This window comes from Piliocolobus tephrosceles, chromosome X (genome assembly GCF_002776525.5).
Source record: "Piliocolobus tephrosceles isolate RC106 chromosome X, ASM277652v3, whole genome shotgun sequence".
In the NCBI taxonomy this organism is placed as follows: Eukaryota; Metazoa; Chordata; class Mammalia; order Primates; family Cercopithecidae; genus Piliocolobus; species Piliocolobus tephrosceles.
In genome coordinates, this window is record NC_045455.1 from 70,981,115 (window position 1) to 71,008,833 (window position 27,719).

The following is a 27,719-nucleotide window of genomic DNA, read 5'->3' on the forward strand; positions in this document are numbered from 1 at the left end:
CCCTTTATTAGTATGACAGCTAACTTTCAACTTGTTCATCTTAGGTGATAGAATGCCTGAATTCAGTTAAAATATTTGCCTGGTTAACAAAAGAGGTGCTCTGAAGAGAGCTTGAACGAGATGCCTTTCCTGTACTTCCCTTTTCCTGTTCTGTTTCTTTGGCTCTGCAGAACATCTGGTGCAGGTCAATGGGGAAAAAATAAGAAAAAAAAAAAAAAAAGAAAAGGCTTTTCTGTTGCTTCTTCCTCTTTAACTGAAAACAGCATAATACAGTGATATTCTGGATTGAAGAAAGGTACATTGATCCATATGTTCATATAAAAGTCACTGAAGAATCACCATTGAGTAATGTTGGTAATGGTGGGAAAGGGTGGTTTTTATGGAGGTTCTGAAAATATACCTAATAGGAGCTACTTTTTCTCTAGTGCCCATGTAGGCTCTACTGAAAGGGTTTGTCGATCAGTTTATCACAATGTGAGATGTCGTGCTTTTACCTTGATGAAATGCTTATTAGGTTTCTTAGTTATTTTTTTCTTCATGCTCACCTGCTATGTCTGCAATGCGCCATGTGGGAAGATCTACCCTCTGCTTGGAAACTAGCTTACTCTCTGTTTCTTCACCTAGTGTCTTGCTGGCGGATGTGGAAGATCTTATTCAACAGCAGATTTCCAACGACACAGTCAGCCCCCGAGCCTCTGCATCGTACTATGAACAATATCACTCACTAAATGAAGTAATCATTTAACCAGCATTGCCATTTCAACCAGGGGAATATCCAAGAATCATAACTGGTAGAAGATGGTAAAACACACACACACACACATAGGTTAATTACATGGTGGTCATCTTCCCTGAGAAGATTGCATCATATTTGGTAAACTGCAGGATGTTTGTCTACAGCTAAGAATATCTCTAACTGCTGGGAGTAACACTTTATGCTATGGAACAACATAAATTAAACAATAGGGGCTTTAATTAAAACTGCCACCAAAAATTAGCTCACTGAATTAAAGGAATATATTCATTTACATTTAATACACTATATTTGCATTTTATTCATTAGAAGGAAGCTATTTAAACTAATAATAATAATAATGCCTTTGTTCTAATCTTGAAGAAATTGGATTTTTTTATATTAGTACTTACAGGTTCCACTCCTTTTAGAGGGGACTTCAGTAAGGTGTTGATGTGCAGGTGAGACCTCAGCAAGCTTTCACATAATCCACTAAAAGCCATTTCCCTATATTTGTTAGTTGAAAGAATAAATTCGCAGGAGGACTTTCTTTTTTATATGGTATTCTCCAAGTAGTAAAAAATACCTTGATGCCTTTTTATAACAGTATGCTCCTATATTGCCTAATATAACTATTTTTGTCATCTTTGACTAGGTGCCCAGAAAGTATTAGGGACCATATCCATATTTTTCAGACATCTAAGACTTAGGTAATGAGAATCAATTTTTATGTGTATAATCTTTAAAAGCATCTGCTCCTTCCCAGTTAATTAAGCAAGAAGTCAGTATGCTTCTAGAATGTGTGCCTGGTTGATTGACGGGGTCTTACAATTGCACCCCTCCTTTTTTTTTAAATCTCTCCTACATCTATCCAACTGAGACCACCTCTCTCCAGCATCCATCAGCAGGACTGCATGAGCAAACTCGATGCAGAGGTTTCATAGGTGGGATTTGCAAAATACAGAAGGTGAAACTGTCACTGCTGTGATAAGTTTGGTGGGGAGAGGGGAATGCCACACACAGAAGTATTTTTAAATATTTGTCAAAACATATTTTAATTATTTTGTTCAAACAAGTCATGTTTTCTTACCATATCTTCAAGAAAGAGTTGGAATGACACAGGAGGAAAAAATAAGCACACGGCTCTATTAGTTTGTTAGGGCTGCAGTAATAAAATACCACAGACTGTGTAGCTGAAATCACAGAAATTTGTTTTCTCCTGATTCTAGAGGCTAGAAGATCAAGGTGTCAGTAGGTTTGGTTTCTACTGAGGCCTCCTTCCTCAGCTTGCGGGTAGTTGTGATCTCACATTGTTCTTCCTCATATGGCCTTTTCTTTCCTTTTTTTTTTTTTTTTTTTTGAGACAGAGTCTCTCTCTGTCGCCCAGGCTGGAGTGCAATGGTGCAATTTTGGCTCACTGCAACCTCCGCCTCTCGGGTTCAAGCGATTCTCCTGCCTCAGCCTCCAGAGTAGCTGGGACTAGAGGCGCACACCACCACGCCCAGCTAATTTTTTGTATTTTCAGTAGAGATGGGATTTCACCACCTTGGCCAGGCTGGTCTCGAACTCTTGAGCTCGAGTGATCTGCCCGCCTTGGCCTCCCAAAGTTCTAGGATTACAGGCGTGAGCCACCATGCCCAGCCTCTTACGGCCTTTTGTTTGTGCACATGCATCCCTGGTGTCTCTCTCTATATATCTTAATCTCCTCTTCATATAAGGACACCAGCCAGATTGGATTCGTGCCCACTCTAGGGGCCTCATGTTGACTTGATCATCTCTTTAAAGGCCCTATCTCCAAATACAGTCACTTTCTAACCTACTAGGAGTTAGGGATTTAACATATGAATTGGAGAAAGGGGTGTAACATTTAGTCCTTAACTATGACATTCTAGAAAATACCTTGTACTTCTCTTTCCACTCCCGCCCCTATTATTTTCTAAGAGGTTCATAGGAACCGTAACAATTTTGCTCCCAGAAAATTCCTCTAAGTACTTCTTTCCCTTTGATCAGTGGTCTCTTGATCAGCCCTCCCTACAAGATGGCCTGGTGGGCAGCACAGGTTATTTTGTCATCGACTCACACCAGGAGATCTTAGATCATCCAGTGTAGGGAGAAAGAAACAAATGGCCAAAAATTACTTCTTAGAATGGCGAGAGAAAAGAGTTCTTCAAAGAATGTTGCATTACTACCCAAGCTTAGTTTGAGAAATGAATAAAGTCTGTCAGTTAAACTGCCTTCAGATTACACAGCCTCTCGTGTTAGAGGAAATCTACTGAAGTATCAATGGATAAATTAATTTTTTTGTGGCAGCTTTCTCAGGTGTATTTATGCTTAGAGGAGTAACACGGTAAATGGAGTTTCAACTAGGAAATTGCTGATGGTTACATTTCTGACACCCCAGACACTGACAGGATCAGTACTTGGTGGCAGGTGGGCAGGAGCCCTTAATTCTCAGCATGGGGACAACACTCACACCTACCACTCATGCTGGTTATGCGATCTCAGAGAACCCAGGGATAAATGGTGCTCCAGTTTTTACCAGCTAGGATTGCTATTTGAAATCACCTCTAGAAAAGTTCCCATAGACAAAGCCAGGATTTGATTGTTTCCGTCTCAGAAGGCATCAGAGTTTAAGAATGGACCCTCGAAAGTTGGTCCACGTTAAAACATAACCCAGTTCAATCCCAGCAATCTCAAAGCAGACAATAATGCAATGCTTGCTTTGAAGTGGGTGCCAGCCTAAAGTCAGATTTTTTTTTTCTTTTTCCTTCCTCTATTATCTTGACAGAACCTCAAAAACGACTGGACTTCCACCCCAGAGAGAGGTCCAGAATCTGGGATAACTGAGATTGTTTGTTTGTTTTTTCTCTAGATTGTCCCCAGCTTTGCCTCTCATCATTCTGCCAATCTCACTGTGCTTGCACAGGTCTTCAGTGGGAAACAGAGATGCTTCCCTTTATCCTGCGTAAAGATGGTGCTCAGGACTCCCTTCATCTTGAAAAGTGCATTTTTAAGTCCCATATCAAAGTGAACTTTTGAATAAATGATAACAAGAATTTCATACACAGGGGCAGTGACTCAATGTGATGACTTTAAAAATAACTTTCAGGGGCCATAGTTTAAAGACTAACTTTTCCTACCTCGTTATAAATATCTTAGCACTTTTTCACTCTTTCCCAAAACCTTGACACTTATCAAAACTTTAATTTTATTAATTTCCCTCAACATCAGAAGAAACACCCTGCCATAAGTGCTTTAGGTCCTCATGCATTGCACATGCAGAGGTTTTCCTTTCTCTGAAGAAGTTAGCTGCTTCCTTTGGTCAGGGAAATGCTTTGAACTTGCTTTGTGACTAACCTCTGGTTTCCATTTTGCTAGATCTATTCTTGGATAGAACTTATAAGTGAGAAGTATCCTGATATGCTTACAAAAATCCACATTGGATCCTCATATGAGAAGCACCCACTTTATGTTTTAAAGGTATGTTGTGGGGAAAGTCGTTGATCTTTCAACGTGAGGGGAAGGATTAATTCTCCAGTGGTGTTTGTTAAAACTTGAGTTTCTTTTCTTTGAGTTCTGAAAATATTTGCATTATAGGTGTTCCTCAACTTTAATACCTGGCTATTTAGGGGTTGGCTATTTTTCCCATTAATAATAAAGTTTTGTCCTGGTCTGTATGTCCTAATCTCTTCCCACAAGGACACCAGTCAGTCTGGATTAGTACCCACCCTAAGGGCCTCATGTTAATCACCTCTTTGAAGGCCCTATCTCCACAGACAGTCTCTTGGGGGTTAAGGGTTCAGTTCTAGATGAACCCCAGTTCTAGAATTAACTCTGTTTCTGTTTATGTGACATTAGATAAGCCATTATAACATTTCCATAAAATGAAGGAAGTGGTGTTTATTGTTTTCAAGTCCTTGTTTTATTTTCTGTTACTGGACAAACACTATTTCTGTTAGTGGACAAATACTGACAGAAAATAAAACCAGGACTTGAAAAAAATAAAATTAAAAATTAAAAAAGTGGTGCAGCTTTTTGATGCTAATTTTTAAAAATTGATACATAATAATTGTACATGTTTTTGGGGTACATGTGATTTTTTTTCTCCCTCTCTCCCCACATGTGATGTTTTGATACATGCATACAATGTGTAAATCAGGGTATTTGAGATATCCATCATCTCAAACATTTATCATTTCTTTGTGTTGGGAACATTTTAAGTTTGTCTTCTAGCTATTTTGAAATATACAATAAATTATTGTTGATTCTAGTCACCCTACTGTGCTACTACACACTAGAACTTATTCCTTCTATCTATTTTGTCCCCACTAATCAACCTCTCTGTATCCTCTTTTCTCAGCCTCTGGTAGTCACCATTCTACTCTCTACCTATATGAGATCAACTTTTTCCAGTCCCCATATCAGTGAGAACATGGTATTTGTCTTTCCCTGCATAGCTTATTTCACTTAACATAATGACCTCCAGTTCCATCCATGTTGCTGCAAATGATAGGATTTTATTCTTTTTAATGCCTGAATAATATTCCATTTGTGTATATGTACCACATTTTCTTTATCCATTCATATGTTGAAGAACACTTAGGTTGATTCTATATCTTGACTATTGTGAATGGTGCTGTAATAAACATGGGAGTGCAGGTATCTTTTCAATATACTGATTTCCTTTCTTTTGGATACATACCCAATAGTAGGACTGCTGGCTTACATGGTAGTTCCATTTTTAGTTTTTTGAGGAACCTCCACACTGTTTTTCATAGTGGCTGTACTAATTTACATTCCCACCAACAGTGTACAAGGGTTCTCCTTTCTCTACACCCTCTCCAGCATTTGTAATTGTCTGTCTTTTGGATTAAAGCCATTTTAACTGGGATGAGATGATATTGCATTGCGGTTTTAATTCACATTTCTCTGATGATTACTGATGTTGAGGATTTTTTCATATACCTGTTGGCCATTTGTGTGTCTTCTTTTGAGAAATGTCTGTTCAGATTCCTTTCTCATTTTAAAAATTGGATTGTGTTTTCCTTTTGAATTATTTGAGTTCCTTATATATTCTGGTTATTAAATAGCTTGCACATATTTTCTCCCATTTTTTTCTTTTCACTCTGTTATTTCCTTTGCTGTGCAGAAGCAAGTTTTCAGTTTGATGTAATCCCCTTTATCTATTTTTGCTTCTGTTGACTGTGCTTTCGAGATCTTACCCCAAAAAAATCTTTGCTGAGACCAAAGTCCTGAATTGTTTTCCCAATGTTTTCTTCTAGTAGTTTTATAGTTTCAGCTCTTACATTTAAGTCCAATCTGTTTTTAGTTGATTTTATATATATAGTGAGAGACAGGGATTTAGTTTGAATTTTATGAATAAAATTTTTCCCAATACCATTTATTGACAATACTGTCCTTTTCCCAATGTATGTTCTTGGTGGCTTTGTTGAAAACGAGTTGACTGTAAATCTGTGGATTTATTTCTGGGTTCTCTATTGTAATCCATCGGTCCATGTGTCTGTTTTTATGCCAGTACCATGCTGTTTTAGTACTCCAGCTTTGCTCTTTCTGTTCAGCATTACTTTGGGTTTTCAAGATCTCTTGTGGTTCCATATGAATTTTAGATTTTTTTTTCTCTTTCTATGAAGAGTGTATTGGTGCCGACAGGGATTGTATTGAATCTGTAGGCTCCATTGGGTAGCATGGACATTTTAACAATATTAATTCTTAAGCCCGTGAGCATGAGGTATCTTTTCATTTTTGTGTGTGTTCTCTTCAGTTTCTTTCATCAGTGTTCTATGATCTTAATTGTAGGTCTTTCACTTCTTTGGTTAGATTTATTACAGGTCTTTTTTTTTTTTGGTCGTTGTAAATGGTATTTCTTTCTTGATTTTTCTTTTAGGTTGTCTGCTATTGTTGTATGTAAATGCTACTGATTTTGTGTGTTGATTTTATAACCTGCAATTTAGTTTTTTGGTGGAGGCTAGGTTTTTCCAAATATAAGATTGTGTCATCTACAACCAAGGATAATTTGATTTTTCGCTTCCCATTTAGATGCCTTTTATTTCTTTATCTTACCTGTTTGCTCTGGTTAGTACTTCCTGGTACAACTTTTGAAACTAAAGTAAGACCAGGACAACAAATCCCAGCAAGGGACAAACAGCAGGAAAAGGCTGAAGTCCTTTACAGTAGGGTTATTATGATGGTTTCTACTCCAATTGCCACCCATTTGGTTATATATGTTCAGTTGCAAAATGTTATGGAAGAGAAGTTGATTAACCTATCTTGGATTGGATGTCTTCTCTCTTGAATAAATTGACCTTAGTAAAGGTCAGTGAACATAGCCACAGCCAATTGTTTTCAGAACTAGGAAACAACTCTATGGTTCTGCTTTCTACCTCTCTCTCTTAAAGTTCCTTTTAAAAAGCTCTGGAAAATAATGTAGTCACTAAAAATGTACGTTTAATTTAGTAACATATAATTTATGCACAGTATCCCAACATTATCTAAATTGTGATAGGTTAGCTTCCAGTTATTCAAAGATAAGACTTTGGGTTAGGACTTCTCAGTTTTAATCTGTCGTTTACAAGTACTTGCAATGCAGACTCAAGGCAGACATACGAAATGTTGGATCCCCTTGGTCATTGAGTTGGTCAATCAGATTGGATCCATGTATCATGGCATATCCACCCATGACATTTGCTTTCAGCCATGCTGTGTGTAGTCCTTGGAACATGCTTACCTGGAACCTGTACACATTGAAAAATCATGCATTCTGGATGGTTTGGTCCTACTCTTACTTGATCAAGGATGTGCATATAATGTGAGTCTCTGGGATTTTGCCAACTTTTCGGTGCCAGAACCGGTGCCAGAACCAGTGCCAAGAAAATTGGCCCAGGACTTAGAAAGGTCAAGTAGACAACTTAAGATTTTCTTTACATTGAGTAGAATAAGCTAGGTACTTCTCTTTGACTATACAATTTGACGATTAGTGGCCAATGCCATTGGGCTTTCTTATTTACTATCTTATTAAATATTGCTAGCTCCAAGTTAGGAAAAAACCTCCTGGAGTGGTTCAAATGACAATCTAAATATCTAACTCGTTCTTTTTCTTGTTTTGGAATTGCAAATCTACATATTTGTTCGATTTTACAACACTCTTCTCCCTTCCCTCTATACCAGTGGTCCTCAACCCCTGGGCTGCAGACAGGTACCAGTCCTTGGCCTGTTAGGAATGAGGCCACACAACTGGAGATGAATAGCCAGTGAGCAAGCATTACTGCCTGAGCAATGCCTCCTGTCAGATCAGCAGCAGCATTAGATTCTCATAGGAGCACAAACCCTGTTGTGAACGGTGCATGCAAAGGATCGAGGTTGCATGCTCCTTATGAGAATCTAAGGCCTGATGATCTGAGGTGAAACAGTTTTATCACCAAACCATCCCAACCCCTGATTCCACCCTGCCTCTTCCCCATCCATGGAAAAACTGTCTTCCATGAAACTGGTCCCTGGTGCCAAAAAGGTTGGGGACCACTGCTCTATACCCTAAATTGTGTTGTAGCTCACTTTTAAAGGCAAATACAGTATGATTAATTTTGGAGGTGTTCTTGATAATTATTCTAAAGACATCAAAGGCTATCATTGAGAAAAGGTTGACAATTCTTATTCCAGAGTTAGCAGCTTGTATTAGTCCACCATACAAAGCCTCTGTCCCTAGATTTATTTGCTGGTAATCAGTTCATGAGAAGTTAGATGTATGCTTCTCTTTGTATGAAATAAAGAAATAATCCACACCAAAAAAAAAAAAAAAATGCACTCAGAGGAAAGTCTTGAGGGAGTTTCTGCTCCTGGTGTGTCTCTACACCTCTCAGGTAAGATTGCCATCCAACTCACACCCATTTACCTCTAAATGAAGCATGAAGATACAGCCCAAATCATTAGTTCTCTGGTCTCCTCTTCTAAACTTCCACATGCAGCTCTGACATGACTGCATAATTGTGGGAGGATAAAAAGTTTTAAATCAGAGTCTTGGCTTCAAACTTCAGTTTCAATTCACACCAGCTTTGCTACCTTAACTAGTGTCACTTAATCTCACCAGTGTTTAAATTTCCATTGAGAATTTTCAAAGAAATGCAGAACAATTCATATCTCAGAGATCTGCTGAAACTATTAAATATAAGCACTATATAAATGAAAGTTACTATCCTGAAGCTTATTGTTATTGTTTTTGCTACTTTTGGGGTTTCTTTGAGCAGGTTTCTGGAAAAGAACAAACAGCCAAAAATGCCATGTGGATTGACTGTGGAATCCATGCCAGAGAATGGATCTCTCCTGCTTTCTGCTTGTGGTTCATAGGCCATGTAAGTATTCACATTCTCTTAACCATATTTCTCAATATGGTGCCCAAGATCACCTGTGCCAGACTCAACTGGGCTGTTTATTAAAATGCATTTTCCTAGGTCACATCATGAAGCTTGGGGAATCTACAATTTTCACAAGTTTCCCAGGTGACTTTTATGCATTAATGAGTTGAAGAACATGACTTCAAGCATTTAAATCACCCAAAATATTGTTGGTCTTTTTACATTTCTGCCTGGAGCTAAACAGTAAAAAATGATTAAGAAATAGTATATTGATTATAATATGTTGACTAAGTAGAGGAAAGGACTGAAGGAATTATCTAAGTTGGGGCCCAATTAATTTATTTCTATTTTGGTTTTAATTATCCAGACATCTTTTGCCACTTTTACCCTTGGAAATTGAACATAAGCACAACATTACAGAGGTGAAACAGAGTATGTTTTCTCATATGTCATAATAGGGAATTTTGTCCCTGAAGAAGGGTTTTGCATCAAAAAAAGCCATATATAAGACAAATCGCATGTTGGAAAGGTAAAAGATATAATGACTATTAACCACCCTGATAAATGAAAACACTAAAAATTATGCTTCAAATCCTATAAAATGGGAATATATGTTCTCTACACTGATTTCTACAAAGAATCATTGCCACTGGAAAAATAACTCAAAATATGTGTCTTTCTGAAAATGATTTTTGTAGTCTTTGCATTCACAGATACACGGTAACAGAATAGATGAGTTAGGAAATGAAGATATTGGCACTTCTTAAGTACCTCAAGATAAAACTGTTTCTGCCTTTGCTGGACCTTGACAAATGCAACATCCCTATTTGCCTTCATTCACTGTGAATCTTCCATCCTCCATCCCCCATGGATGGGAGCTGCAATCTCCCTGAGTCTACTGGAAATTCCCAAACACCATTGGTACTATCTTGGCCAAAAGAGGATGATTCCAACTGATCAGACCCTTAACATATCCCAGTCACATCATGATCTGGAACCTTTCCCAAGTTGGGTACTTTGGTTATTTTAGGTAGTGAAGGGAACAGCAGTTAATAAAGACAGAAGGGTACAAAGTAGGAGAGTAAGAACATTTATTTTCCATTCCATCACTGAACATGAGAAGGGCCAAGAAGAAACCTCCATTCATATTGGCTCTAATTTATATTGGTGAGGTTATCCCTAATTACTGCCCTTGTCTTCCTGACACCTCTGCCCTCCTATTAGATATCCTACCCTCTACCCAAGCTGCTTGCTGAATCTTTGTAAGATTAAATTATTTAACCCACAAATATTTATAAATTGCCTATGATGTTTCAGATCTGGAAATACAAGGATGAACAAAATATAGCCCAAGGATCTTATAGCTGAGTATTTTGCTCCAACAATGTGAACCTGATTTGTATAGCCCAAAGAAACATAATCAATAAGGTCTTTCAAAATGGACATTTAAACTCCATTCTCGCCTGCCTAAAACTAATTCAGATCATCTGACTCTCTTAGTGCTTCAAAGCACTGGAGGAGGGAAAGTAAAATAAAATATTTATCTTTCAACAATTGTGAAGGTAGGTTTTATATTCAAAAACTAAAGCACCCAAAGGCAAATTAAAATCTTAGCTTTTAAGTCTCTCACTCTTTTCTGCAACTTAATAAGGATTTCAAAAATCTTATAGTCTAGTTTCAGCAGAAATCCACTACACTACCCTTTGAGAAGCTTGAGGCCAGTCATTTCTTTCTAAGCTTCTCATTCACATACTCTCAGGAGGCAAATTTAGATCCTTCTCTTTTTGCAAAGGCAGAGGTGAGACCAATTTCTGCATGGCTACATCACCAAGCCAAAATCCAACACAGGGGCTGGCACGTCGTAGGACCTAGTGAATATATGTTAACCATCACAACTTGCCAAGTACTTTTTCTGCCAAATGGCTTTTCTCACTGCTGACCTCCTGCCACATCTCTGCCCTAGAAAATTCTCATCTAATTGCCCACAAAATTAGAGCTCTACAGCCTCAGGGCCTTCACAGAATTCTCTCTGTCCCTCCTCACCACAGGTGACACATAACCTAATGACACTGCTCCCTGGTGGCTACTTCAAGTAGAGGGGCTGCTCTTTCTTTCACATCACCATGTGCTGAGAGCCCTGGTGGAGTGGATCAGCATTCTCCTGTCTTGCCACTACCAATGATTCTTCTCTTCTCAGAAACTTATATAATCTGGTTGCACTCTTATTTTATTGCTATCATGCATTGACCTTCAGATAATTTCCTGGTACCTGGTTCATGATTCTTTTTTCTCCTCCAACTCTTGCCATCATTCTGAGTGAATTCAAAGTCCAAATGTGAGTCACCTAACAACGTACCTTCACAGTTCCTTGTTCTCTCTTCTACTAAACCTCATCTCAACTCCCCTTTAGCAAATTTCTCCTGTAGCCATCCTCTGGATCTCAGAAGTAATGTTTTGCTGTTCCTCAGACCCAGAATATGGCCATGGGCAGCAACAAAGAAGGTTAGAAGAAGCCATCTAGGAATATAACTTCTTAATTTCCTGTCTTCTCTCATTTCTCACCCCTACTATGACTGCTTTTTTTCCCCCCCAACTTTAGTAGATTTGTAGTTCCTACATAGATCTACATCCTTTTAATTTATCAGTCCCTTTCCAGGAATACTTTCTTCACTAACTAATTGGTCCCATCACAAATTCACCCCGACCCTCAATTTCTTGCCCCCTGACCTGCTCTTCAGGAGTTCCAACCCCAAACACTCCACAGAATTAACCATCCTTTTTCTGAGCCACCTTCTACATCTTGCCATTGTTCATTATCATACTTTATCAATAGCATTGAATTGCTGCTTTTCCCTTTCCAACTTATCACTTCTATTAGGGTTTTGAAGGCAGAGACCTGCTCTAAAGTAATTTTTTTGTTCCCCATAACCTGGTATATTGTTTGGTCAACATAATTGGTGCTCAATATCCCCTTGTGGAATTTGAAATTTAAATTAATGTTGCAGGTTTAGGCTGACATACAATTTTGGGTTCCAGAGAGTATCTAAACAGAACCTACTGTTGGGATAAATACTTTATTGTCATTGGCTATGGTTCAAACTATACATACATATATAGAGATTGGAGTAAAAACTGAGACAGATAGCTCTCTGATATATTTGTAATGGTAACATTTTGTTTTAAAATTTTCCCTTCGTGTGTCTTATATATATATATATTTTTAGCAACCCCATTAACAGACCTATGTGTCTTTATGTACTAATTTATTATCTGTCAAATGGTCATTGGTTAATTTCTAGGTAGGAATTGTTGTTGTTGTTGTTGTTGTTGTTTAGGGCCACATTAAAGGCAAAGCTTGAGTGCACCCCAGGCAAAGTGAGAGGAAGAGTTGAGTAATCATTGACTACAGGCCAGCTGATGGGAATCAATCCCACCCTCTCATCACTCACACAGTCTTACACTCTTCTCCATTCTCCTCTATTCTCATCTTGTTTTTCTTTTATACAGAGGCTTCTCAATTTATGGTGGGGTTATGTCTCAATAAACCCAATAAACAATCACAATTGAAAATATTTTAAGTAAAAAATGCATTTAATATACTTAATCTACTGAATACCGAATATCATAGCCTAACCTTCCTTAAATGTGCTCAGAACACTTATGTTAGCCTACAGTGGGGCAAAATCATCTAACACCAAACCTAATTTATAATAAATTTGGGATATGGGATATAAATGAATATCCCATATCATGTATTAAATACTGCACTAAAACTGAAAAATGGAATGGTGGCACGGGTACTCAAAGTATGGTTTCTACCAAATATGCATTGCTTTTGTGCTATTGTAAAGTCAAAAAATCATAAGTGAAATCATTGTATATTGCAGACCATCTCTAGTAGGACAGGATTTCAATTATGTTACTTGCCATGTTGGTAAATCATACCTTCAACAAATATTTATTTATTGTCAGGCAAAATTTCTTCAGCCACTTTGAAAAACAATGTGGAAGTTCCTCGAAAGATTAAGTAAAGAGTTACCATATGACTCAGTAGTTCCACTCCTAGGTGTATACCCAAGACAACTGAACACCTATATGTTTACAAATGATTATAGCAATATTATTCATAATAGTCAAAAAGTGGAAACAACTCAAATTTTGTCAACTTATGAGCAGAAAAACAAAATGCAGCATATTCATGCAATGAAATGTCAATCAGCAATAAAAAGGAATGAAGTACTGATTCATGCTATAACATAGATGAATTTTGAAAATACTATGCTAAGTAAAAGAAACCAGACACAAAATGCCACATATATTATTCCATTTCTATGAAATGTCCAGAATGGGCAAATCCACAGAGACAGAAAGTTCGTTAGTGATTGTCAGAGGCATGGGGAAGTGGCAGGAGGGAAAGGGGAGTGAGTTATAATGGGCATAGGTATGGGGATTTTTTAATGATGAAATGTTCCAAAAATCAGATACTAGTGATGGTTGCACAACTCTATGAATACACCAAAAACCACTGAATTTCACACTGTAAAATGGTGAATTTCTGGAATGTAAATTATATCTCAATACGCGGTTAAAGAAAAAATGGGCACCCCTTCCTTCGGGATTGTAGCTATAGCCACACTTGAAGGTGTGGCTTGGCACACAGCACAGACTGTATCTCAGCCCTCACTCACTCCTTCTGTCTGGAGTCCTACCTATTAGATAAAGAAATAGGTAACATTGTTCTGGGCCTAACATTGGTCATCTCTCAGAGCATAACTTTTTGTGGAAAGATTCCCATCCAACCAGACAGAGGTAAAGGTAGGAAGGAAATTTAAAAAGTGAAGCATAAAAAGAAACTCATCATGCTGCATCTATTAAAAGTTTAGGCCATGTTGTAGAAATGAAAATGAGAAATGCTTTATTATTTTGAAAGGAACAGGCTCTCCTAATATTTTTCTAATAATGAATGCTACATGATTACTGAAAAGTGATGCTAACATAAATTTATAAATTTGTAGCATAAAAACATATTTAACTGGTTGCTCAACTATTTAAAACATGGCTTCCCTGGAAACCATCATTCTCAGCAAATTAACACAAGACCAGAAAACCAAACACCGCATGTTCTTACTCATAAGTGGGAGTTGGACAATGAGAACACATGGACACAGGGAGGGGAACATCACACACCGGGGCCTGTCGGGGGTCGGGGGCTGGGGGGTTGGGGTGGGGGGATACATTAGGAGAAATACCTAATGTAGATGACAAGTTGTTGGGTGCAGCAAACTACCATGGCACATGTATACCTGTGTAACAAACCTGCACGTTCTGCACATGTATCCCAGAGCTTAAAGTATAATAAACAAACAAACAAACAAACAAGACAAAACATGGCTTCCTTCTACAAATTTTGCTTCCTTTTCATTAACCTTTTATTTCTGACCTACAGTAGATTTTAAAATAACATTTTTCTTTCCTTTCTCTCTGATTTCATAAGTATTTCTTCATGGCAAAGAATTTTAATGTGACTCTTGTGATTGTTCTAGGGAAATATGAATATAATATTTTAAACGTTTAAAGGGAAAATAGTAAAGTTTATAAAAGGCTTGTTTTTATTTTGTCAATAATAAAAAAGACATTTCTTAACAATGCCATGAGTATACTTTAAGGCAACTTAAATATTTATTGATTTGTAAGCCAAATTAAATATTTAATGTAATTAATTGTGAATTAAATTAAAATACAGCAATGTTGCCACAACTTATAATTTTAAACCAAAAGCTTTGTCCTAGGTGAAATGATTTGACTAGCTAAAATTTGTCTTTATAGTTCTCCTGCCTGTACATTTTGGCATTTTGGGGTAAATTTCTCAGCCACCAAATTTGGATGCCATTGGATCACATTGTAATATGTGCCGCTAAGCTGGATGACTCTAAAGTAGAGAGGAACAAGTTTGAGATGACGTCTGTCAGGAATTCATAGCCAGTACCTAGGAGAAGCTACTCCAGTTCTTAAGCTAGATGATCAAATGCTTGGGAAACACACTCAATTCTAGCAAAACTTGAGCTCCACAAGTTCTAAGGACAATGTAGCAAATATCAGGTAATCACACCTGGGGATAAAATATGGTAGGTAGTTTAAGTTCTGATGAACATGAATTACGGAAAAAGGAGCTACACTAAATCTACGTTTTTGTTTCCTTAAATCTTCATAGTGGGCTCTAGGCTTCAATAAAGAGTTAATATTATTTCTTAAGGAAAATTTAGGAAGTTTATGGTTCGATTTTCTGCCTTCATTAATTAGGAAGACTGTACCATGTGTAAGGCATTTATCACCACTTTGTAGCCGAGTACTCTAAGTTCAGTTCTTTTGAGGAATTAGCACTCTTTCTGAAAGTTAAATCTGCAAATCTAAACATGCCAAATGACAAATTAAAACACACACACACACAGTTTAGAAGAACTTAAAACAGATCTAATTAAATATTCTTTGTTTAATTTGCAGATAACTGAATACTATGGGATAATAGGGGAATATACCAATCTTCTGAGGCATGTGGATTTCTATGTTATGCCAGTGGTTAATGTGGATGGTTATGACTACTCATGGAAAAAGGTAGGAGAAAAGGCAAAGAAGACAAATCATGCTCTCCTTGGAGATATAGGATATATAGGTTGAATTATTCATAGAAGTCTGGATCTAAGCACAATGGCTTTATTATTACATTTTTTAACTTTTATTGTAGAAAATGTCAAATATATATAAGTGCACATAATTGTGTAGTAAACTTCTATCTACCCATCACAGAGCTTCAACAATAATTAACTCATGGCCAGTCTTGTTTCATCTGAATTCTGTCTACCCACTTCTACCTTACTCATTTTATTTTGAAGTAAATCCTAGGTACCGTATCACTTCATCAATAAATATTTCAGTGTGCATTTCTAAAAAAAAGAACTCTGAAAAAAATAATTACAGTATAATTATACCTTAAAAACTAACCATTTCTGAATACCATAAAATATTGCCAGTATTTTCAATTGTATCATAACTTTTTTTTCTTTTTGAGATGGCGTCTCGCTCTGTTGCCCAGGCTGGAGTGCAGTGGCACGATCTCGGCTCACTGCAACCTTCACCTCCTGTGTTCAAGAGATTTTTCTGCCTCAGCCTCCTGAGTAGCTGGGACTACAGGTGCCTGCTACCACACCTGGCTTTTTTTTTTTTTTTTGTATTTTTAGTAGAGATGGGGTTTCACCATATTGGCCAGGCTGGCCTCAACTCCTGACCTTGTGATCTGCCTGCCTTGGCCTCCCAAAGTGCTGGGATTACAGGCGTGAGCCACCTTGCCCGGCCTCATAACTTTTTAAAAAGTATGTTTCTTTGATTCCGGATCCAAATAAGGCTCTTACATTATGATTGGTTTATAGGTCTTTTAATTCTATTTTAATCCATGGACTCCCATTCCATCTTTTGCTCTTTCTCTCTTTTTTTTTTTTTTTCCTTGCAATTTATTTGTCAAAGAAAAGAGTTTCCCCTCATCAGGATTTGCTAATTGCATTACCATCTTGTAGTTTAACATACTCGTCAGTCTGTATTTTCTGGTTAATCAACATAGTGATTCATGTAAAATTACTCAAGCAATATGAAATACTATACTTTCTAATTTAAAGAGGGGCACATAGAAACATAACTAGGTATATATAAATTTAGAAAAACCTATTTGAGTAGCACATATAAATACTAAGAGGAAGAAGATTAGTTGGTGTGATTGGAAACATATGGAATTACACATGAATTATTTCATGTAGGAGGTAATTTATGCAGAAGAGATAGACATGGCACAGGAGACTGAGGAAAAAGTCATCTCTGGTGAGAGGAATATTGTAACTGAAAATTTTGTAGGTGGAGGTGGGCAAATGCCAAACTAAGTAATTGAGAATTACTTAGCATAATGCCTAACACAAATTTGGTGTCCAATAAATGGTCATATCTGTGAACTGATAATAAAGTATATTTACACCTTAACCTGAATCACAGTGGAATTCAGTCACCCTTTAGATTTCCAACTTCCCAACTGTTCTTTGTATCATTACCCTATTATTAATTCCCACAGTTCGAGAACTTGATATCCCCAGGGTCTACTGTTGCCACTGAACCACAGGCTTGGGAGTGGTAACAGGCTGGAAGGCTTGGCAGAGGGTTGGTGAGAGTAGGAGAAAAGGGTGCTACATCATCCCAAACTCAGAACTTAAAGTCTGTGCAACTCTTTACATGACCAAACTTTCCTGGTTTGCCCCAATAACCCAATAGGGAATTTGCTTTATATTTAAAAACCAGAGTCAAATCAGTACAATCGAAGAAGTCATCAGATTAGAGGTGTCTTCACATCTCCACCTTTTCTAGCTTTGAAAGAGGAGTGGTGAATTCAACCTAAAGAGAGCATTTTAACTTATGACTCAGTGTTGAGTTGAGACACAAAGTTATTTTGCTTTTCTTCAAAGCTCAAAATGACCCTGTGCATAAAATTAATGTAAAGCAAACAAGACTAAACAAGAAGGCTAATAAGCAGCCTAGTGGAATGAAATGAAATCTTTATCAGTCAAAATTGATCAAGTATTACCATTTTGTTTGGTTCAACTAAAATAGTCTGAGTGGATGTGATTGAAACCCAGATAGCAATAGGGGCCGTGCAAAGGAATATTACAACGACAGCAATGTGATGAAGCCATGCAAGGTATGGGGTTGAAGGAGAGAAAGGCAACTCTGGTTTCATGGACTTTCACATGTGTGTTTTTCCTTGGGCCCTGAACGTGGCCACCCAGGTTGTCTGTATTTTGTTTATGTAGAATCGAATGTGGAGAAAGAACCGTTCTTTCTATGCGAACAATCGTTGCATCGGAACAGACCTGAATAGGAACTTTGCGTCCAAACACTGGTGTGGTAGGTTGTTGGCTTTATTTCTTGCAATATCTCTTCACTGAAAGGGTGATTGTCACAGAGAAAGGCCCATGAATTCAAATTAAATACAGAGCTAGCCTGTCTGAATCAGGGAATAATTTAAATGATAAACGCTTAGGTAAATGTAATGCTACGAATGTTGGCCAGAGTCAGAAAATCATTTTGGCCTCTCCTCTCTCCTGTTTTCCTATCTTTAAAATAAGAAAGTTGAATCAGTTCTTTAAGATTCCTTCTAGCTTCAAAATTCTAAAATCTATTAACCTGGAATAATAAAGAAGTGACAGTTAAAGATCCAATTTTAATAAACAAAAACATTCATCATTAGAATATCAAAGACCTGAGATGGGGGGAGGATCTCTCTTTTTTCTTTTTTTTTTGAGACAGTCTTGTTCTGTTGACCAGGCTGGAGTGCAGTGGCACAATCTTGGCTTACTGCAGACTCCGCCTCCTAGTTTCAAGGATTCTCCTGCCTCAGCCTCCCAAGTAGCTGGGACTACAGGCATATGCCACCATGACTGGCTAATTTTTGTATTTTTTTTTTTTTTTAGTACAGATGAGATTTCACCATGTTGGCCAGGCTGGTCTCAAACTCCCGGCCTTAAGTGATCCACCCACCTTGGCCTCCCAAAGTGGCTCACAGGAGTGAGTCACTGTGCCTGGCCTGGACGCCTCATGTTTTAATTGCACAAGTAAATGTTTACTTCTATAGTGTTTGAAGACACTTTTTTCACTATTCACTTTCTTAATTTCTTTAATAAATAATATAAAGAAAATATAAAAATAATAATATTAAAAATAGTATAAAAAGCACAGTGGGAATTTATTATTTCCTAATTTGAGTTAAGGCATTAGGTGATGTTGAATTATGCATTTAAGAACAGTCTGCTTTCAGAATTTTGAAGATTTTTCAAAGAACTAAAAGTAGAATTACTGTTCGACTCCGCAATCTCATCACTGGGTATATACTCAAAAGAAAATGCATCGATCTACCCGAAAGACATATGCAATCGGATGTTCATTGCAGCACTATTCACAATACCAAAGACATGGAATCAATCTAGGTGTCTGTCAATGGCGGATTGGATACAGAAAATGTGGCACATACATACCATGGAATACTACACAGTCATAAAAAAGAACAAAATTATGTCCTTTACAGCAACATGGATGCAGCTGGAAGCCATTGTCCTCAGTAAATTAACACAGAAACAGAAAATCAAATACCGTATCGTCTCGCTTATAAGTAAAAGCTAAACACTGGGTATACACACACACAAAGATGGGAACAATAGACACTGGGGACTCAAAAAAGGAGCAGGGAAGGAGAGAGGGGAAAGGGTTGAAAAAGTACCTACTTGGTACTGTGTTTACTATTTGGTGATGGGTTCAATATAATCCCAAACCTCAGCATCACACAATATACCCATGGAACAAACCTGCACACGTACTCCCTGAACCTGAAAACAAAGAGGTTTGCTTTTAGGGGGGTAGGTGTTAGTTCACTCTTTCTTCCCACCCACTCAACATTATTTTTCATAGTATGACATTTCAGAAACAGCTACGAAAGTAAACTAACCTAACAAGGAGTATGCAACATCTGTATTTTTGGGCTCCATGGAGCCCATAAGACAGAGAAGCTACTGTACCCACAGAAACATCCTCTTCCTCCCAGACCTGGACCCTATACCATCCTATGCACATAATTTTGCCTATTTCCTTCAAAAAATGTAAAATTTCATGATTTTAAACATTTTATCAAAACCCCAGAATACCTATTAAAACCTCACAACATTCAGCCCGGGAAAGCTGATTGCCAAAACAAAAGAAAACCAAACCTCACAACAAAGTACTTACCTTATTTCCTTATTTCTTTCCCTGTCTAGGTTTGAAACTCCATGCCGACAGAAACCAATACTCATTACCTAGTGCAGTGCCTGGCACAAGGAGGGTCCTCATAAAATATTAACTAAATGAGTCCATGAATGAATTTAGTTGCTCTAAGAGCTACAGATTTGGTAGGAACTCAGAGAAACAGGTAGTTCATCCTGACTTAGGTTCCAGGGAATCATTTAGTGGTTTCTCCCTAAGAAACCACTCGTGTTCCCAGAGGCCCAAAGTTGCAGTGGCACTAATAATGGGCCAGGGGATCCCAGGAACAGCAGTGATGTAAAAAGAATCTGAATAGAGCTGACAGTTACTCAGCGCTGAGCCATTGACATAGTTCATCACCCAGATTTCATTATCTACGAATCATAGATGGAGAAACCCAGGCTGAAAACAATTAAGTCCCTTTCTCAAGGGCACGTAGCAAGCACGCGCAAGTACGTGGCAGAGCTGGGATATAAACCCAGGTTATCAGTTCCTTTTTGGAACTTTTTATTTATCTTCCAGCTCTTTTGGTACTTGATTTTACCTAATACTTTTCTTGGTGAAGTCAGTGTTATTTAATTTGGATAGCCAAGTAGTCAAAATATATTCTGTTATTGTCATCAAAAAATGTCTCAGTCCCCTCTTAGGCATGGTGCTATATTGTTAAGTATCACAAGAGTGAAAAACAGAAACAGAAGCAGCAAGCATATGGGTTTTTAATTTTAAAAAACCCAAAAATAAAAAATAATTTTAAGGACCTCCTTTTATTACCAACTGTTCCAGTATGTATTCTGTATTATGTAAGCAAGACAGTGAGAAAAAAGAATTTAATCTTATCTTTCTCATCCCTACAACTAGAATGTGCCCCTACGATTCTTTATATAAAGGATCTAAAAAACACCTCACTTATTAACAGGAAGTGACATATCAAACCTACTTACTCATTTTATGCTCCTCTGTATTAAAATTTTGTGTGTGTGTATTGGAGATGAGAGTGGAGGGTAGGTTGTAGGAGTGTCTTTGTCTTCTCAGGCTGCTACAACCAAACACCATAGGTTGGGTAGCTTAAACAACAGAAATTTATTTTCTCACAGTTGAGGATTGGAAGTCCAAAATCAAGGTGCCAACAGAGTGAGGTCTTCCCAAGGATTTTCTCATTGGCTTGTAGATAGCTGCCTTCTCTCTGTGCCCTCACATGGCCTTGTCTTTCTGCACAACCCTCCCTGGTGTCTCTCTTTATTCCTATAAGGGCACCAGTCACATTGGATTAGAGCCCCACGATTATGACTTCATTTCACCTTATCTCCTTAAAGGCCTTATCTTTAAATACAGTCACACTGGGGCTTAGAGCTTCAACATAGGAATTTCTGGAGGATGCAATTCAGTTCATAACGGGAGCACATTATGAGAACCTTTGGTCTCAAACTACCTAAGATAGCCCTACACATTTTCTAAAACACTGAGTTCAACTACAAAGTTTTTGCAACTGGCTTGAATGGAAAATCCTTTATTTCTTTTTCTAGAAGACTATGGTGTTTTTTAAAATTATTTTTTATTATGATAAAATACATGTAATATAAAATTTGCCATTTTAACCATTTTTAATTGTACAATTCAGTGGCATTAAGTACATTCACAATTACTACTATCTATTCCTAAAATTTTTTAATTGTCACAAAGAGAGATTTTTGCCTATTGTAACCAGTAGGCAATATCTCCTCATCCCTACTTTCTCCCCAGCCCTTGGTAACGTCTTATCTACTTTCTGTCTCTATGAATTTGCCTATTATAGATATTTCACAGTGTGCTTGGTTCCATGTCTATAGATGAAATAATGCTTGAGCTTGGAGGGATCCAGTGGCCCAAGTTCCTTTGTGGTACAGATGAGGCCCCTGAGGCTGAGATGGATGAAGTAGTTGCCCAAATTAACATGACTGCTTAATGGTAAAGCAGAGTTTCAACCTCAAGTTTCCTGCCTCTTCAAGGCTCTTTCCACTAAACGGCTTGAAATCTCTAGAAGGACAGTCATAGAATGAGAATCCGAGGCTCACTGCCCAGGACAGTAGCCACTATCCACATGTGGCTATCCAGTGCTTAAAATTTAGCTTGTCTGAATTGAAACATACACTGAGTGTTAAATACACACTAGAATCTGAAGACCTAGTATGAAAAAAGTAACATAAAGTATTTCAAGAATAATTTTTCTATTGGTTACATTTGAAATGATACTTTGTACATATTTGGTTAAATAAATTATAATATTGAATTAATCTCACATATTTCTTTTTTTGTGTGTGTGGCGGGCTCTCATTCTGTCGTCCAGGCTGAAGTGCAGTAGCACGATCTCAGCTCACTGCAACATCTGCCTCCCAGGTTCAAGTGATTTTTATGCCTCAGCCTCCCAAGTAGCTGGGATTACAGGTGTGCACCACCATGCCCGGCTATTTTTTTTTTTTTTTTTTTTTTTTGGTATTTTTGGTGGAGACAGGGCTTCACTATGTTGGCCAGGCTGTTTTCAAACTCCTGATCTCAAGTGATCTGCCCACCTCAGCCTCCCAAAGTGCTGGGATTATAGGCATAAGCCACCGTGCCTGGCCTTCTTTTTATTTTTCTTAAAGTAGTAACTGGAAAATTTAAAGTAAATATGTGACTTGCATTATATTTCTATTAAACAACCCTGGTCTGAGGATTCATATTAGGGCACCACCTCTCTATTCAATGGTTATGTCTTCCCCAACCTCCATACCCAATATATAATCTCTATTCTCTAGAATTATATACCACATAAAAGGGCAGGAATATTCAAAGGTGACTAAACTATGGAAAATGGTTTATCCAATCACCTTATTGGTTACAAATGAAATACTTCGGAAGACCTAAGATGTTCAGCACATTTCCTCTCAGGGAAACAATTTTTTAACAAACATTAACGTTGTGCTTATATAATAACAGGAAGAAAGCAGAATGAACTTAAATAAGAAAAGCAGGCTCTGTAAGGATAGCAAGCAGCCCATGGAACCCTGAGGCAGGGATGCAGCTGGACTCAGAGACAGAAGGGAACTGGGCCTGGAGCCCTAGAGAGGCTCAGTGAATCCTTTCTCTCCCCTTTTCATCTCTGTGATGCACACTGGCTTCCTTCAGGTCTCAGTCCACATGATGGTGATGATGATGATGATAAACAGCAACAGTTATGAAATGTATACTACATGCCAGGCACTGTGCAAAGCACTTTGTATGAACTAACTCATTTAATCCTCATTCAATCAGCATTTAATGTATACTTTTTCCATTTTGCAGATAAGGAAGTAGAGATACAGATAGATTTTTAAACATTTACCCAAGGCCATATAGCTAATAAATGGTAAAGTCAAGATTTAGAATCCAGTAATTGGGTGCTTAACAATATGCTGTATAGCCTCTTATTTTGAAGAATGGTTACCACCAAGAATATCCAGATTGCATCTCCTAAAATAACAGTATTTACTTCATCGGACTGCTGTAAGAATTAAATGAGATGTGGCAAAAATCCTAGCAGAGTTCCTGACATACAGCATGTGCTCCACAGGCATTAGCTGATAGTATTACTATTTTTACTGTCTGTTCAAGAGAGCAGCTAGACTGAGATAAGACTCTTAGTATTGATTTCAAGTTATCTTTGAAGGGATTCAGATTGGCAAAGCACAAGAGTCAGACCCAATCCTGAGCCCTCAACTGTTTGCAGGAAGGGATAATCTCTTGTGTCAGATGCGGCATGCTGGAGCTTCACCCTTGTGAATTAGGGACAGGGGGAGAAATATTGGAAGGCAGGGTACCATCTGAAGTGATGCAAATTATAATCTATTAAAGGAACGAATGAATGTTGGTCTGGCAACAAATACCATCATCCCATTTTATTTACTAAACCACTTTAGCAAGTTAAAAGTAGCACTGAAGGCAGACTTACATATTCTGAGTTGTGAAGTGAGGCTTTTCTTTTACGGGCTATATTAATGGTAGCTTTAAAACTACAAATATCAGAAAAACGAAATTTACAGTGGATTAAGGAAAATGGGGTTTATTTTTTCTCACATAACCAGAGGTCTGGAGACAGGGCTGGTATCTCTGAGACTCTCTTAGCCACTCTCAAGGTCGCAAGGGAGACAGGTGCTGGGAATGACTGTTAGAAGGTCAGCTGTGTGAGCAGATAAGTATCTGACTTCAAAAGAAACATAAACAACACTTAGTGGAAATATGTTCTTTGCAGAGCCCTACCTAATCCATTCATCTAAAAATGTTGCAACACAGATAGGAGAATACGTTGTCTGGGAAACCACAAATTACAGTACTATGTGCATCTCCTCATAATTTCACCTTATCAATTTCACTGCAGAGGAAGGTGCATCCAGTTTCTCATGCTCAGAAACCTACTGTGGACTTTATCCTGAGTCAGAACCAGAAGTGAAGGCGGTGGCAAATTTCTTGAGAACAAATATCAACCACATTAAAGCATACATCAGCATGCATTCATACTCCCAGCATATAGTGTTTCCATATTCCTATACTCGAAGCAAAAGCAAAGACCACGAGGAATTGGTAAGTGCTACTTAATTATTTTTCTCATTAGCATTTTGTAAATAAAATAACACTTAGTTGAAGAATCAAAAACTGCAAACATTTTTGTCCTCTAGAAGGCAAATGATAGATGTTTTAAATCATGGTGTGATCCTGTTGAGAATCACCCTCGGTCAGTGTTCATTAAGGGAATGTAAAGAACATGCCTTACCCTAACAACATGCACTTTATTCTAGCACATGGGCTTCCTAAGAAAATGTCAGACAAATTCCTTGAAGGTTAGGAAGGAACTATTCCACTTGACCTGATCTGTATGTGAAGCCGTATAAGCAAGGATGAGTATGGAATCATGCGACAGCTTTGTGGTCACTAGCTTCCTGCAACAGCGAACCACAGATTCAGTCTCAACACAACACTCGTTGTTTTGGGATTAGCAGTAGGAATTGTTCATGCCCTGAGTTCCTGAACCCTCAGGGTTTTGGTCCCATTAAAGTACCCCCAATTTTAGCACTGAAGCAAGAGTCTGTTTTTTGGAACATAACGGACAATACAGGAAGTTCAAAGAGGACTCACACAATTTGATACTCCCTGAGCACTTTTTAGCCCAAGATACTGTATGTTTGGGTTGATGGCAAAAGATGCAAGGATTCTTGAAGGATTGTAGCTAGGCTTCGACAAATCCTCATTGCAGATGCTCTTCAGACAGTGGAAGTGTTACATCAACAGCCCCATTCTTGGGAAGGGATTAATTTTTAGGTAGTAGCTTGTTTCTTAGTGACACATTTTTTTTTTTTTTCTGGCTCTCTTAACAGAATAAAATATAGTCACATTATAGGAGCTAGCAATTGCTGATGACAAATATAAGATTGTTTGCATTTTCTGAAAGTAGCCCATTTAGAACATAAACGTAGCTGATACTTGAGCTTTTTTCTTCTCAAGGAAAAACTCTTAAGGAAAGCACCTTTTAAAATATTATCTTTGAAGAAATAACAGGAAATTTATCATGATTTGGGAAATCATAATAAATTTTTAATTTATCATTTTTTGATTTGATGAATCTGTGGAAGTCATTAGACATTAGTCATTAGACTAATTAGAATTAGTCTAATTATGCTTTTTTTTTTTTTTGCATTACTGTCAGCACACATATTTGTTGAGAGCCATTACGTGTAAAATACCTTGTCAATGGATGTTTAAAGAAGCATTAGGTAAAATCCTGCCTTTTAAGAGAATGTCTTATGGTTAGGGAGCTCAACCACTAGCAAATGTTACAAATAGCTGTACTCTAAGGCGACACAGAGTAACTACTAAATAAGTGGCACAGACAGTACAACTCACTTCTAACTAGAATATCAGGGGACTTCATTAATGCACTCAGAGGGAAATGCTGAGATAAGCGAGGAGATAAAGTAGTTACTGTCCTTGAGAAATTTACAATCTATTAAGGGGGAAAAAAAACTATGAATTATAAAGTGCTGTTGATGTCAAAGATCAGCTACATTTTAGACAGGCATTGAAAGAGGATTTCTATAGGCAGACAGGGAAGAGAGGACGTTCCAAGCGAGAAGTTGGTGTTCCCCATAAAAGAATGCAAAAGTGGAGGGTGATACCATCAGAAAGTAGATTAGGTTGGCTTCTGAAGGGGTGTGACTGTCAGATAAACTTGTATTTCATTCTGTAGACAATGGGGTTCCATTAAAACTTATGTTTTGAACAAAGAGATGGCATAAAATAATATCCACTGATAAATCTCTGAGTTTTTCAAGAAGGTGACAGTGTATATACCATGATGCTAGTTCCAATTTCAGAAAAGTTCCAGATAAGTGAGAACTTCAGAATAGATTTTTATAAGCTAGAACAAAATGAAGTCAAATGGGGGTCTTAGTTATTATCCTGCTCCATACCAGAGGCATAATCTTTTTTGATTTGATGAATCTGTGGAAGTCATTAGACATTTTACACAAGAAGAAAATAGAAGTTGTGAGAAGGATAAGAAGTGAGAAGGATAATTCATACATGCATTAGGTGTATGTATGTGTTTAGAGAGGTTGGATTTAAAGTTTGGTGATAATTTTGTTCAGAAATGGAGTACCTCTAAGCCTTTGAAATATAGTTATACTTCATTTTCCGTAATAAAGGAATTCCCAAAAAGGCATGCGATTTTTTTCTGCAAATTAAAATTTCAATATATTGAAATAGTTTGTTTAAAGCCACCCAATTGTGATTACCATAAAGTGCACATTTTTAATTTGTTTATCTTATTTATTTGCCTTTTAGATGAATCTAGATTTTCTACATGTACATTTTGATTAAATTAATGTATGATTGTTTTTTGGAAACTTCTACTTGTCATGTTTCAAAGCTGCACATTAACTGAAATTCCATGTGTTATTGCTTTCAGTCTCTAGTAGCCAGTGAAGCAGTTCGTGCTATTCAGAAAACCAGTAAAAATATCAGGTATACACATGGCCATGGCTCAGAAACCTTATGTAAGTATTTCTTCTTATGATCTTAGAGAACTTTGAGCTACTAAAGAAATCTGTGTGGTCTGTTTTTCTTTGTGCATTTAATTTTTCCGAATTAAATAGGGTCACATGTAATACAATTGAATTGTAATAATTAGAAACAGAAGCATAATAGCGATGACAATGCTAAACAAAGCTATATTAATAAATGAGTTCCTAAAAAGAAGCCAAAATGCTATTTAAGTAATTATATTTTTCGCAATAGAGTAGGAATTACAGAATTGGCATCATAATAGTTGAGTGAAGCAGAAACTAGTTCATAAAACTTTTGTATGATCCCCAGGGCCATCATAGAAGGCTTTGCAGGTTGTACCCTACACTAATCTAGTGCATACCATTTGCATCAAGTGTTTTTTAGTGTTAGCCTGCCCCCAAGAGTATTAGCTCATAACACATTACAGTTGATTGTCTTTAACATATATTACACATACAAGAGCTTGTGACACTCTTAACAAAAAGTTTTGATTAATTTTTGCTGAAAGATATTTAGTGAGTAACTCCTATCTACACACAGTGGGAGGACACACTGATTTTGCCCTTTTGAAGTTTGAAGAGAGATGGGAAAAGAGGATCAGAAAAATAAATCTGTAACCAGGCATCAGAAAATGACAGCCTGAAGGCCAAATCCAGGTTTTTCCATTTTTTTTTTTTTTTAATGATTGGAAAAAAAAACAAAAAGAGGCAAGGTGTGGTGGCTCACGCCTGTAATACTAGCACTTG

At 37.4% G+C, this 27,719-nt stretch overlaps 1 protein-coding gene and 1 long non-coding RNA gene across 3 annotated transcripts in view; one reads left to right on the forward strand and one right to left on the reverse strand.

Moving 5' to 3' along the window:
• CPB2 (carboxypeptidase B2) overlaps positions 1–27,719 on the forward strand; it is a 51,950-nt gene that overhangs the window by 22,417 nt on the left and 1,814 nt on the right. The window contains exons 4-10 of one of the 2 annotated variants that reach the window (XM_023187281.2): positions 625–733; positions 4,112–4,213; positions 8,992–9,096; positions 15,601–15,711; positions 17,943–18,036; positions 24,293–24,495; positions 26,876–26,963. In XM_023187281.2, coding sequence (XP_023043049.1) covers positions 625–733; positions 4,112–4,213; positions 8,992–9,096; positions 15,601–15,711; positions 17,943–18,036; positions 24,293–24,495; positions 26,876–26,963 — 812 coding nt within the window. The remainder of the gene's footprint in view (positions 1–624; positions 734–4,111; positions 4,214–8,991; positions 9,097–15,600; positions 15,712–17,942; positions 18,037–24,292; positions 24,496–26,875; positions 26,964–27,719) is intronic. The other variant, XM_023187282.1, reaches the window with a different exon arrangement.
• Positions 1–27,719, reverse strand: part of LOC111523000 — a 48,986-nt gene that overhangs the window by 18,685 nt on the left and 2,582 nt on the right. The gene's annotated exons all lie outside the window — the stretch shown is intronic.